The sequence below is a fragment of the Fulmarus glacialis genome, unplaced genomic scaffold (genome assembly GCF_000690835.1).
Source record: "Fulmarus glacialis isolate BGI_N327 unplaced genomic scaffold, ASM69083v1 scaffold39042, whole genome shotgun sequence".
In the NCBI taxonomy this organism is placed as follows: Eukaryota; Metazoa; Chordata; class Aves; order Procellariiformes; family Procellariidae; genus Fulmarus; species Fulmarus glacialis.
The window spans coordinates 1-13,522 of NW_009200452.1; the positions used below are offsets into that span (position 1 = coordinate 1).

At 43.1% G+C, this 13,522-nt stretch overlaps 1 protein-coding gene across 1 annotated transcript; it reads left to right on the plus strand.

Annotated features, from left to right (window-relative positions):
- Positions 1–159: 159 nt before the first annotated feature.
- On the plus strand, positions 160–5,125 carry ADAMTS1 (ADAM metallopeptidase with thrombospondin type 1 motif, 1; the record flags this gene model as incomplete). Its single annotated transcript, XM_009573607.1, has 8 exons — positions 160–496; positions 943–1,075; positions 1,503–1,670; positions 1,980–2,266; positions 2,511–2,697; positions 2,800–2,975; positions 3,859–4,034; positions 4,396–5,125. Coding segments are annotated over 8 exons (2,194 nt in total), but the record flags the coding sequence as incomplete, so codon positions are not given.
- Positions 5,126–13,522: the final 8,397 nt, after the last annotated feature.

The following is a 13,522-nucleotide window of genomic DNA, read 5'->3' on the forward strand; positions in this document are numbered from 1 at the left end:
CGGGCGCGGCGCTGCGGGGTACGTTTCTTGGGGGCAAATCTTGAGTGTTGGTGAGTTTTGGGTTCCTTACGGTGGTCTCTTGCAGCAGGGTTTCTCTTGTCGCGATAACCTGCGCTTCCCCTCCCTCTCCCTCTCTCTTTTTAATGCAGAGACGAGAAGCAGGAGGAAGAAAAGGTTCGTGTCCAGCCCCCGCTATGTGGAGACCATGCTGGTAGCCGACCAGTCCATGGCCGAGTTCCACGGCAGCGGGCTGAAGCACTATCTCCTGACGCTGCTCTCTGTGGCGGCCAAGCTGTACAAGCACCCCAGCATCCGCAACTCCATCAGCCTCGTGGTGGTGAAAATCATGGTCATTTACGAGGAGCGGAAGGGACCCGATATCTCTTCCAACGCAGCCCTGACTTTGAGAAACTTCTGCAGCTGGCAGAAGCAGCACAACCCACCCAGTGACCGGCACGCCGAACACTATGACACGGCAATCCTCTTCACCAGGCAGGTGAGGGACATGGACGGAGGTCAAATCCATCCCTATGCCCATTGCTCCCTACCCCCGGAGGCCCCTTCTGCCAGGAGACCTCCGAAAAAGTGTTCAGAGGCAGTCCCGTGTCATCACGGCTTCAGCAAAGTAGGCTAAAAATGAAATTAGGTGCTTTTTATTTAGTCGTTTATTTTGCTGTTTGCGCCGTCTCAGGTGGAACTCACAGTACGTGCAACGTATTTCTGCCTCTCATAGTTTTAGCAGATTTAGTATGGAAATTATGCATTTTATTTCTACGTGTAACCCTTGTGTATGTTCCAAAGACAGATTTTTGCCATCATACCCATTGAAGTGCTGAATATTTATGCTCTTTCCATAAGTAAAGGCAAACTGCCAGGGCTGCATGTTTCTTGCCAAGGTTAAGTCTCTGATCTGATTAATAATGAAACTGCCTTTTTTTACAGGACCTCTGCGGTGCCAAGACATGTGATACTCTTGGGATGGCTGATGTGGGAACAGTTTGTGATCTGAACCGCAGTTGCTCTATCATAGAAGACGATGGTTTACAGGCTGCCTTTACAACAGCCCACGAACTAGGTACTTGAAACTTTGCAAGGCGATTTCACGTGATGAATTGAAGCCAGCTCGATGCCATAAAGCAAGGAGCTGCCCAGCCCGCGCCATGGGCTCGCCCTGCGGGGCACGAAGCACCCTGCGCTCCCCGGCGCAGTCAGGAGGAGGCAAAGCTTTGCCATGTAGCAGGGTTGAACTGTGGAAAGTAAATCGGCCTGCACGGCGTTGTCTGCAAGAGCTGTGTATTTGACTGCAGAAAAAAAGCATGTGAGAAGCCTGTGAGGGGAGCGAAGATGCAGTGCCATCTGCTTAAAGTTTGGCAGTATTCAGATTCAGGTTATTATTTAAAGACCAGACTGTGAGCAGCTCTAGAGTAATATTTAAAATAGTATTGGTAATGCATAGGACAGACTTCCTAAAATCACAAACTTTCCTCTTTTTTTTTTTTAAGGCCACGTGTTTAACATGCCTCATGACGATGCAAAGCAGTGTGCTGGTATTAATGGAATAAGCCGGGATTTCCACATGATGGCATCTATGCTTTCCAATCTGGATCGCAGCCAGCCTTGGTCTCCATGTAGTGCCTACATGATTACAACATTTTTGGATAACGGTCATGGTAAGATTATTAAGCTTTCCATTCATGTGGCATTTAAGCTCTTGTGTTTTACTGCTTTGCTTTTTTTTTCTCTTTCTTTTTTCTTAACGGAGTGCTTTCTGCTACAGCATAGAGTTAACCTTTTACATCCTGCAAATGGATTTAGAAGACCCTTAGTTTTACAAAAATGGTGGCACAAATTGGCTCAAAGGCTTATGTTACAAAGCAAATGCAGTTCCAGAGATGGAAATACATTTTTCCCTTTTGAAATCGAACTCACTGACAGCATCGTCTGCTTTTTTTTTTTTTTCCTTTTTTCTTCCTTTTCAGGTGAGTGTTTGTTGGACAAGCCCCACAAACCAATCCAGCTTCCTTCTGACTTGCCTGGCACGTTGTACGATGCCAACAGACAGTGCCAGTTTACGTTTGGAGATGAGTCCAGGCACTGCCCCGATGCAGCCAGTACGTGTACGACGCTGTGGTGTACTGGCACTTCTGGAGGACTGCTCGTGTGCCAAACCAAACACTTCCCTTGGGCAGACGGCACCAGTTGCGGGGAAGGGAAGTGGTGCATGAATGGCAAGTGTGTGAATAAAACTGAGAAGAAGCATTACGATGTGAGTATTAAAAAAGGAATCAGAATGTATTCTGGGTTGCAGAGTAGCGCGGATAATGCTTCAGTGGGAGTAATCAGTAAAAACGGCTTGAATAAATGGAGGCAGATGGCTAGTAAAACAAATTTGGAGCTGTTTTTCAGAAGTGGCTTAGGTAAAGATGAGCATGGTTGTGGTTTTTGTGGTTTGGTTTTGGTTTGCTTTTACTGTGTTAACTTTTTTGTTCTGCTTTTGCTTGTCATTCCAGACACCGGTGCATGGGAGCTGGGGGTCCTGGGGGGCGTGGGGAGAGTGCTCCCGGACCTGCGGCGGTGGAGTGCAGTACTCCTTCAGGGAGTGTGACAACCCCGTCCCGAGGAACGGGGGGAAATACTGTGAAGGCAAGCGGGTGCAATACAGATCATGCAACATCGAGGACTGTCCGGACAATGATGGTAATCTTTTCCCCATTCTTGAGGTGGAGGAAGGGTATCTTGTGGAGGAAGAGCATGTACAGTAGATGATCTAATGTCCACCTGTCTTTCCTCGGCCTGCAGGCAAAACCTTTAGAGAGGAACAATGTGAAAAGCACAACGAGTTTTCCAAGTCTCCCTTTGGAAGCGGACCTGCAGTGGAGTGGACACCCAAGTTCGCCGGTGTCTCTCCAAAAGACAGATGCAAGCTGGTCTGCCGAGCAAAAGGAACAGGATACTTCTTTGTTTTACAGCCAAAGGTATTGCAAAACTATACCTCTTCCATCTAATCATGAATAAGATTTTTCTTTCCTCTAACTCTTTATGTGAAGTTAAGAGTCAAGGAGTGTAGAAATCTGGAATTATATCCTTCTCGTATTTAAGCTAGATTCTTCCTGCTCCTCTCCCTACGTGTACAGCTTGATCAGTGCAAGCATGCTTTAAATACCCTGGCACAGTCCTTCCAGTTATTTCACACATACCGCCTCTTCTACCCACACCACCCTAGTTTCCTTTCCTCTCCTTCCACCAATTTGATTACACTGAGATATGTTTGGAAAACTGTGGGGGTTCTTTGCCAAAACATTGATGCTTTCTCATACCGGTTACTAATACGCTGACAGCTTAAAATAAACAGAAGGAAAAATGTTCATCTTGCATAGCTACTTGAACTCACTGTCATAAGACGTTGAGAGCCAATAACTACCAGGGCGATGACACAGATGTTTTTTGTAGAGCAGTACTCCTAGAAATAAAAGATACGTTGAACACCATTAAAAGCAATTTTGGTCCTGTACTTCGAGGACATGACTACTTTCTAGTGACATTAGAAAACAACATTCTTTCTTTATATGAAATGAGTAAAACAGTTTTGTGAGTGGAGGGGTTTGGGGGAGGCGTTAGTAGAAAATGAAATTGGTTGTTTTCTCCCGTCACCATGGCATCATTTTTGCAAGTGAGATGAAGTAGCACTACATACCTCCAACTATCTATGGGCTGCTTTGGGTTTTGGGTTCAAAAGCCTTGAAAACAGAGGTGCTGCAGGTCTTCCACGTGTCCATATTTTGTATGTGTCCGTATTACACAATTTCAAAGCAATGTGCATCTTCTAATCAAACGCCCTACTGCTTCTTTCCTGCAAAGGTTGTGGATGGTACCCCATGTAGCCCCGATTCCACCTCTGTCTGCGTCCAGGGACAGTGCGTAAAGGCTGGCTGCGACCGTATGATAGGATCCAATAAGAAGTTTGACAAATGCGGTATTTGCGGTGGCAATGGATCCACTTGCAAGAAAGTGTCTGGCACGCTTGTTAGAGCAAAGTGAGTGTATAACTGCTGCTATTATTTTGTTCTGGTGAATGTTTTGTGGGCGTAAGCTTTGGGTTTCCACATCAGTGAGGTATTGCCCCAGTTTATTGTTGGAACTGAGATTTATCTGTTGGAGCCATCTGACTGAAGATAACTTACAGTGAGATCGCAGCGAAAGGAAGCCCCTTCCACGTGGGCACGCCTCTGCCATGGCAGTAACAGGGGATGTGACTTTGCAAATCCATTAATCCATTAATTCAATTAGGTTGGCTGCTCATGAGCTTAACGCTTTGGCTTCAAATGAAATTCAGTCTTGTGCTGGGCAGCTTCTTCCCTTTTCCAGGGAAGAGTCTTTCTCTTTTCTCTTGGGCAGACCTGGCTACCACGATGTCGTCACCATTCCAGCCGGGGCGACGAACATCGAGGTGAAGCAGCGAAACCACAGGGGCGCGCGACACGACGGCAGCTTCCTCGCCATCAAAGCCGCGGATGGCACCTACGTTCTCAACGGCGATTACACCCTGTCGACACTGGAGCAGGACATCACCTACAAGGGCAGTGTGCTGAGGTACAGCGGCTCCTCCGCTGCCCTGGAGAGGATCCGCAGTTTCAGCCCTCTGAAGGAGCCTCTGACCATCCAGGTCCTCACGGGGGGGGACCTGCCGCAGCCCAAGATCAAGTTCACCTATTTCGTGAAGAAGCCCGCGCAGGCTGGGTCGGAGAAGGCTACCAGTAGAAAGAAAGAGTCCTTTAACGCCATCAGGGAGATCATCTCCTCCGAGTGGGTCATCGAGGAGTGGGGCGAGTGCTCCAAGTCGTGCGGCTCAGGCTGGCAGCGGCGGGCGGTGGAGTGCCGGGACCCCCGGGGGTGGCCGGCCGCTGACTGCGCCCGTGAACTGAAGCCCAGCGATGTCCGTCCCTGCGCCGACGTGCCCTGCCCACAGTGGCAGCTGGGGGGCTGGGCGCCCTGCTCGAAAGGTTTCAAGAAGAGATTGTTGAAATGTATTTCTTACGACGGCAGCGTGCTGCCGCAAGAAAGCTGTGAGCCTTCCAAGAAACCGAAACACCTAATAGACTTCTGCAACGTTACGGACTGCAGTTAAATAGTATAAGTTGGGAAAGCTAAATTTTTTTTATTATTTTATTTTTTTCCTTCAGAACAATGCACTGAAAAAAAGAGGGCTAGAGGCAGCGCATGGTTTTTTGCATACAAAATTCATGGTGAGGATCTGTTGAGGTGGGACAGTGCAAATAGCTTTAGTTGGCGTTGCATCCTACAAATACCCTGCCAACTGAAAATTTCATAGGATAGCAGACCCATGTCACTCACTTGTCTTCAGCAGATAAGGCCCGAGGGCATTATAATTGCCTTTTTTAAAGTCTGTTACAAATTAAAACATGAGCAGTGCCCAAAACATGTTTAAGCAAACATTTTGGGGTTCGGTTATTTCTCCCTTCTTTTGGATTTATATTGTGGTACTGATCAAGTCCCCATGTGTAGGAAGGGGAGGGAAAGGAGAGTGGAAAAGATAGCTTAAAATAATTGGTCAGGGCTTACCTACCTCACGAAGGGCAAAAAACAGGATTGGAAAAGGAGCTTTAACTATGTCATTCATGGCTGCTATTGTTTCAGAGAATAGTTTTATATAAAAATAAAGCCATATTCTCTACCTGTAAAGAGTAAGAAATACCAAGAACAGTCAGTCAACACCACAAATAACTAGAATGTCATTTTTTTAAAGTATCTTTATGTCATCCCAATGTGCCTGTCCATTTCTCTGGTCCACTCTGATGCCATTGTGGTGACATGTAATCCAGAGGCTAGAAAAAGTGGAAATCTTTATGGAGCAGGTAGCGTCTCTGAGTAATTGCTCTTTGTGCCTTCTGCATACCTTCCACTGGCTTTTCTGATTCAAGCTTGGTCCTACCATCCTGTCAACCAGACCGATGGCATTTGTGAGCATTTGAGTCATGCTTTCACATTCAAATCTTTTACCTTACCCCAGCCAATGGAAATTATTTGCATTTGGGTTAAAAAAAATCAAAGAAATCCCGCTATGAATAGGAACCTTTCCTATGTGGCCTCTGATGGGTTTGTAGTGCTCAACTCACTGATAAGGCGGGAAGACAAAGCTGAAGGATAGCAGGTCCATCCACAGCAATATGCCAATATTCGCATAATTAAAGTTTGTGCCAGTCCATAGACGATGAGAGAATATGGCTTTCCATATGTATATAGTAAAATATATTACTATAGATTTTATATACTTTATAAGTATTTTATATTTCTTTCCCTTCTGGGAAGGGTTATAATTTGTAATAAATGCATATAATGAGCGTATTTATTTTTATACTTCTTGTCTAATGTGATCTTCTAAGTTATCGCTTTTTTAAAAGGACATATAACAAGGATAGAGTATTTATACAGTATAATATGTTACTAGAGGTAATAAATGAACCCTATAAATTTTGGAAATGGAGCGTCTTTATTTCACTGGAGTAAAACTAGTCCATTGAGCGGAAAGAGCTTGGAATCTAAGACAGTGTTACGAAAAAAGCTAAACCCCATTTTTCAAAATGACTGGTAGCTTAGGCTACTAATTGACAGTGAAGGGGTTTGGAAAACTCTAGCCGTAATGTCATATACCACGTTAAAAGGGGTAATTTTCTATTTTATTACTTAACCATTAACAGGGTGCTCAGTACTGTTGTTTCACCTTTTAAAAAAAATGGAGTGCAACTAGACTGATGCCACTGGTTTTAATAACTGCTTAAAGAGGGAGCATTGCTGTCAGTAGTGTTTATAACACAAAATATGTACAAAAGTAGCAGTTTTACCTGCTCCACTTAACCTTACCCTACTGGGAAAGCAGCAGTCAAAATTCAAAACCATTAACTAGCAGTCAGAGGTTTCCCTCACAAATTTCTGGAGGGCCTCCTCATCATGCTTTTCTAATTAGAAGTACTGTATGAATGAGCTGTTCTAACGCTGTCAGTAACACGTTTTATAATGTTAAAATACACTCTAAGCATCAAGAAACTGATTTTTGCTCCCTCATTTCTGATCTCATGACCACTGCAGTCGAGGGAAAATCTTCTGTTGAACTCGGTAGGATTTTTGCCATGGAATTTGAGACATCAGTCATTTATGAATAGTTTTGGCTTTGTGTCATGTAAAAATCTATTAAAACTTCCTTTGCCAATGTTTGGACTCTGTTTTGCAGAAATGGTTCCCGCTTTATTCCACGCATAAAATCCTGGCCCCTCTAAAGCACATAGAAAAATTCTCATCACGTCACACTTCATTGAGCATTACTTTGTCTTTGACATGCAGAAATACTGGGGAACATTTTACTTCTAGCATTATTTGGGAGGGACCCAATCACTTTCTGTTTTTATAAAAATTTAAAAGTATTTATAAATAAAACAAATAATACTTTAATTTTATATATGTATATTTACACATGTATATTTTACTACAGCAGGTTAAAATGAGGACTATATACATTTTCAAGACAAAAAAATGCATTTTTATTTTAATTTCCTGCTGTTGCTCTTTCTTCTTGTAGACTTCATATCCTAACACGTAGCTGTCGGTTGGTGTTGCCTGAAACACTCTCCGTCTAAGGGCCCAAGGAGCTACAGTCCTGAACTGCAAGACCCTACCATATCTACAGAACTGGCGAGATCCCCCCGACTTCGGGGTGATGGCGATTGCCCAAATTTGATCTCATCAACCTAGAAGAAATATTCAAGGCAAGGCTAGGAAAGCCCTGCGGAGGAAACAGCTTCCCCCAGACCTACCCATATCAACTAAAGCAAGCCCAAGGTGCTGACATACTGTCACTTCCTGCAGTAGCGCTTAAGGAGGCTCTTGGGAGAGAAAAATGATGTTTCACAGGCACCGCCTTTCATGCTGAAGGGAATTTGGATCCAATGAAATGCAGCAAATTCCCCCTTTTTTAATAAAAGGTGCTGAAGCGTTCTGCATTTCCAAAATGCTTCGGCCCGCGTTACCCTAGATTAGATCAGTCAGCCCCGTGGTTAACTGGAGCTAAGTGAGGAGTCGGAGGGGGTGAGGGAAGTCAAACACATTCGGTATTTTACAATAACAACAACTTCTTTTTTTTTACACTCTTGCAAACGACTGCATAATAAAATGAGTGATGAACTAATAAAAAGTTATGATATAATGGCAGCCTATTTGCTATGGTGGCATTCATTTCTTTAGAGCATAAACATAGCAGCAGCAGGTCAACTCGTTACCCATATTTGTAGCACAGCTGACCAAGACTGCATTTCCAAGTCATAGTTTACTGACTACATAGTTTTCTTTGACTAGATCATAAATTCTCAGCAGTTTCATCTGTTACACAGTAATATGGTTCATGAAATTATATCCTATTTTTAACAGAGCTGGCTTATAGAGAATATGCTCCAAGTAATGCATTAATTAAGCAATGCAAGCAAAGAACTGCTACTTTCCAAAGCACCCTTTAGTTACAAGAAAGTCTGCTGCCCTGGGTGACCCAGCAAAGGGAAACAAGCGAGAACAGTGGAGCATAGTTTAGCTGTGTAGCCATCAAGATCGCAATTGAACACATCCCCTGTAGCAAGAGCCTGACAATTCATAGCTTTTATTACAAAGGACTGGATAGTTAAGTGCTTTTTTTGTGCACGTTCATTACTGTGAAAGGCATGCTCTCAGGGAGCAGAAGTGGCACTGAAGCTCGTGTTGGGTGAGTGTAAGAGCTGGTGCTTCCTGCGAGCCCAGGCGCTGTCTCCTTGGGCCAGGGCCACTGGTTCCACCGACGCCCAAATGGGCTTCAGGCCCTAGACGAAGATTGTTGTTTTCAACCAGGTTGTCTCAGCTGTGCAGCTTGACAGATCGGGTGGGAGGTTTCCAGTGCCCAGCATTTCAGCTGAGGACAACCTCACTCCGGTTTGGAGCCAAATTTATCCAGCTTCCTACCACGTTCAGAGAAGGCAGATGCTACAGCCTGTTTTTTTAACATTTTGGTGTCCTAAGATAAATGGGTTTAGCTGAGTAGTGTGGACTTGGTAGATGAAAACAGTATCTTCAAGTATTTTCAGAGGTGTGGGGAGAGGCAGGTATCTAAATGAACGAAATGCATCTTCCTTAATCACCCTTGGTTTCATTGCTTTCAAGGCTGAGTGATCTTCCAGTTCTCGGTAAGGCTAAGGTCTCTCTGTTGGCAGAGTGGGGCAAATGAAAGCAACGTAGTAAGTAGTTCTTTGCCATTTCAGGCAGCATGAGACTGAGGAAAAACTCTTTCCAGCCTTTCAGTGGCCTTAAAGAGCTTGGCATTGGGAGAGAAGTCCAGTCTGAGGGCTAGACCTCCAGAACCCAATCTTCAGACTTCACCATCTAAGTTAGAAAATAACTGGGAGTTCAAAGAGGAAAATAGTTATGCAGGAGAACTACCTACCAGGCTGATGAGATGTAAAATTGTGGTACCTATGCTGCGTAAGCACTGTAAATGGTGCTACTAGAAAATTTGGAGTAGCTGTTTTCCTGTGGCACTGTTAAAATCATAAATAATATGATTTACTGCTTGCAATTGTATTAAGAGTAAATAGGAAAAAAAACCGCAGTATGTGATAGGGTTCTTAAGCTGCTTAAGTGTTCCCCTTTCATTAGTCCAATTGTTGCTGTTAAAACAAGAGATGTTGGTGTTGCCCAAATAACTATTTTGCCACTGATTGTAATACATGTGGTTTCAGAGCAGAGGAAGGTTGGTTGCGATTATAGGAGTTGGTTCTGTCTGAGCTTTCAGAGTAAAGAAATAATTCTATATAGCTGGTATGGAAAAATCCTGGAATTGTCTAGAGCTGCTATATACTTTAGCAGCTGATAGCTGCATTTCAGAGCCATCAGTTGCCTGAGTATATTCAGAACTGTAATTTTAGTGTCAGGACATTGACTTAGAGCATAAAGGCCCCAGAGTTATGTATATGAACAGCACTCTGATTTACTAGCAAAGCTGGCACTTCAGTTTCTGAAATGCAGCTCCACATAGCTTGTAATGTAAACTGGATTCTTTCGTTTGTAGTGTCACAGTAGCTTTCATTCAAGTCAACATCTCCAAGCACTGTATATGTTTCAGTAAAGCCTGGCACACCTTGTACAGAAAACAAGTGAGATCTTTGCTTTTATCATCGCCACATCGCGAGTGGGTAAGCAGATGCAAAGTAATGTGATTTGTTGAATGTTGTAGGACAAATAGGTGATATGGTTGAGATGGGGGGAAAATTTTACACAAAATATCTTAACCCACTAGCTAGGTTAGGGAATGGAGAAGAAAATACTGCTAAAGAAATTCAGAAAGGCAGCTTCAGAAGAATAGCCCAGACTCCTCAGCAAACACTCCCACCGTAATGTCTGGCTTCTGCTCATCAGCTGGCTACGAAATTGCTCGCACAGCTTTGCTTCAACAGCCTGACATTATTCCCGGCCTTATATAGCTGGGAAAGCTTTTCATCCCATGCAATTGCAAACATGCCTACCAACCACCATTTGGAGCAAAGATCAAATCCTGTGTGATACGGTCACAGCTGCTTGGTCCTCAAGGCAAAGAGGGTATAATTAAGTGAAAAGTTTTCCCTAGCAAAGGTCACCCAAATGTGGTAAACCAATCGCCCGCCCCCACACCCCCAAAAAACAAAGGTGAATGCCTAGGACCACGTCTAGGCTACAACAGGAGTGTAAGTAAGCATTCAGCAATAGCCTTCATTTTGTATAAACATTTGCATTTCGCCCCATTTTGCATGTGCACTGTTGTAACGTGTGGAGGCAGAAAAAGAACAGACCAGGAGATTGCCACCTCTCCTAGCAGCGCCCACTTGATAGCTCCTCCATGGCAGCACCACACTTTGATGCTTTCCTAGTAAAAGAGTAGCTACAAACACGCATTCCTGTTTGATATTCCCCCTCAAAACGCAAAACAACCTGTATGGACAGAAGGGAAGTCAAAACATAGTTATCAGGTTCACAACAAGTGGTGCTATGAACATGGTGTTTTAATAAATGCTTGTGCTCCCAGAGCCTGGGGCAGACTGATTATTGCTGGAGATGAAAGTAGCGTTGTTTGGACTCACAGATCTATTTCATGGTACCCGACAGTGTAAGAGGGTCTCGTGCAAAAGAGATTTCATGTTGGGCAATAGAAGTACAGTTCCATACAGTACCTTTGCCTGTATGCTGGCTACATGTGATTGATAGCTTCAATGTGATGAACGATAGTCCTTTTGTCATATTGCAGCCTATGACCAGATGAGAGCCCAGATGCCTGGGCAATATTTAAATTTAAGCATCCCAAATCTAAGCTGAACCAGTGCAAAATCTGTCATACTTAATATACTGTACTTTTATGTAAGAATGCTACAAAACTAATCTGAGTTTCTACCAGCTCACGATTCTTCCCAGATATTCCATTTGAAAATTAATATTTTCTCCAGTATTAGTTGCACTCAACTATAATATTTTTTCCTACAAGCACAGAAAGGAGCTGCTTGTTCCAATATAGTGGGAACAATTGGAGCTGAGGGAAGAGGGAAGTCATATGGTAGAGATTATAATCAGGCAAGCTGAAAGCAGTGGCCATTTTAATTGTGCACGAATATATTTTTCAGGATAACTAAGACAATATGCCTGTCTTCTCCCAAACAATTAAAATATATACTGCCACTTTGTAAGATTTTTCACGTAAAAAACTGGAGATGAAATTAGGGATAAGAAAACAACTGAAATTCAATTATTTGGATTAAAAATTTCTCTGTCAAGCAACATGTGTTAATGGGGAATCTTTTCCAATTTTTTATTCTAATTGAAAACAAATGCTATCAAAAATATGAAGCTTTAAAACAATTCACTTCTGTTTTTCCTATTCTGTTTTCTTCAATCTTCTGACAGCCAGACTGGCAAAAAAATGGATGCTGCGATATGAAGAAAGAGGGATGCTCAAAGACATAGACTGAAGGCACAGCTAAGCACAAAAAAGTGGGTCATTCTGCAACGTCTGGCAGATGGGCAGTGACTAAATCTGACATCACCAGGGCATCGTTTGCATTAGAAAGGCTTCAAAGTTGCACAGATATTGACCACATCCTACTAAAGTCTGTACTTACGTTTTTCACACATATGATCCACTTTTGCCTACCAAGAGCTTTGAATAATTAACTTAAGCAGCAAAAGCACGAAGTACTCTTTAAACTGAGTCACAAAACTAGCCTCCTCTGTAGCTACTTTAATAAAAGAAAGCTGTCTTGTGGGTACAGCTCTGATTCAACAGGGCACTTAAGCGCGTGCTTACACCCGTGGTGATTTAGGTCAGTACTGGTTAAACCTGAGAGAGGCAAAAGAAAAGCTTACCTTCTTTTGTTTAATCTGAATCTTAATTACATATTGAATTAACTCCGGAGGCCAAACTTTGATTAGAAGTTTTTCACAGAGATAAAACTGTGTGAGGGAAGGAAGGGAAGGGAAGGGAAGGGAAGGGAAGGCAAGGCAAGGCAAGGCAAGGCAAGGCAAGGCAAGGCAAGGCAAGGCAAATTAAGTTCATTCTGGATATCCTGTATTTCTGAAATCATGCTTTAGAAATTTCATAGAAGGGAAGGGAAGGGAAGGAATTTTGTGGAATTGTTAATTGTGGAAACTTTTGAAACATGTCAGAAATTAGATTTCACAATCAGGCCTGGGCAGATTTAGAAATGAATTAAATGCAATGTGATGTCCATCTCCTGTTTCTCTCCCAGTGAACCAATACACACATTTGGGGATATGCTAAAATAATGAAGACTGATGTTTTCCATTTCTCATTATCCTCCTGCTAGAACAAGTGCAGAGCACAACACGGAAGCACTAGAGGGACTCAGCTGCCTTTGATGAATAAAAAAAAAAAGATTAAAAAAAACCCTCTGCACATGTTTCCTCTTGATTCTTTTAATTTATAGTTTTATTTATTTGTACTTTTAAAGGAATAATAGTTGATGTCAGAAAGGAGAGCCCCCAGAGTGACATCTGAATTCAGCTCCAGCTGGAGCGGATCCAAGGGGACACTAAACAGCTGCCTGGCAGACAAGAAGGTCAGAGGCATTAAAGAATATAAATGTTAAAATCCTGCATAAAATAATTTTGAATCTGATATAAGCTAGCAAAAGCCAGGCAATTCAGAGCTAATGCTTCCATTTGCATAGGGACAAAAATTTGTATAAGCCTGTTTCCAAAGCTCAGTCTGAAGTAATGGATATTACCCACGTAAGGACACTGGCTTTGGTGAGGCTAAGTCGTATACTTACAACTTTATTCCAGGTTTTAAATTAAATTCCTGTTGGTCTGACTTTAAAAGTCAGTAGATTGATATTATTTAAGTCTGTGCCACAGATGTTCTCAGCACTGCATGACAGCTTTAACTGCGAGGAATGAATGAGAGAGCTCCTGCCTTTGGGATGTAGCGCAGAGGAGGAGGAGGCAGAGACTG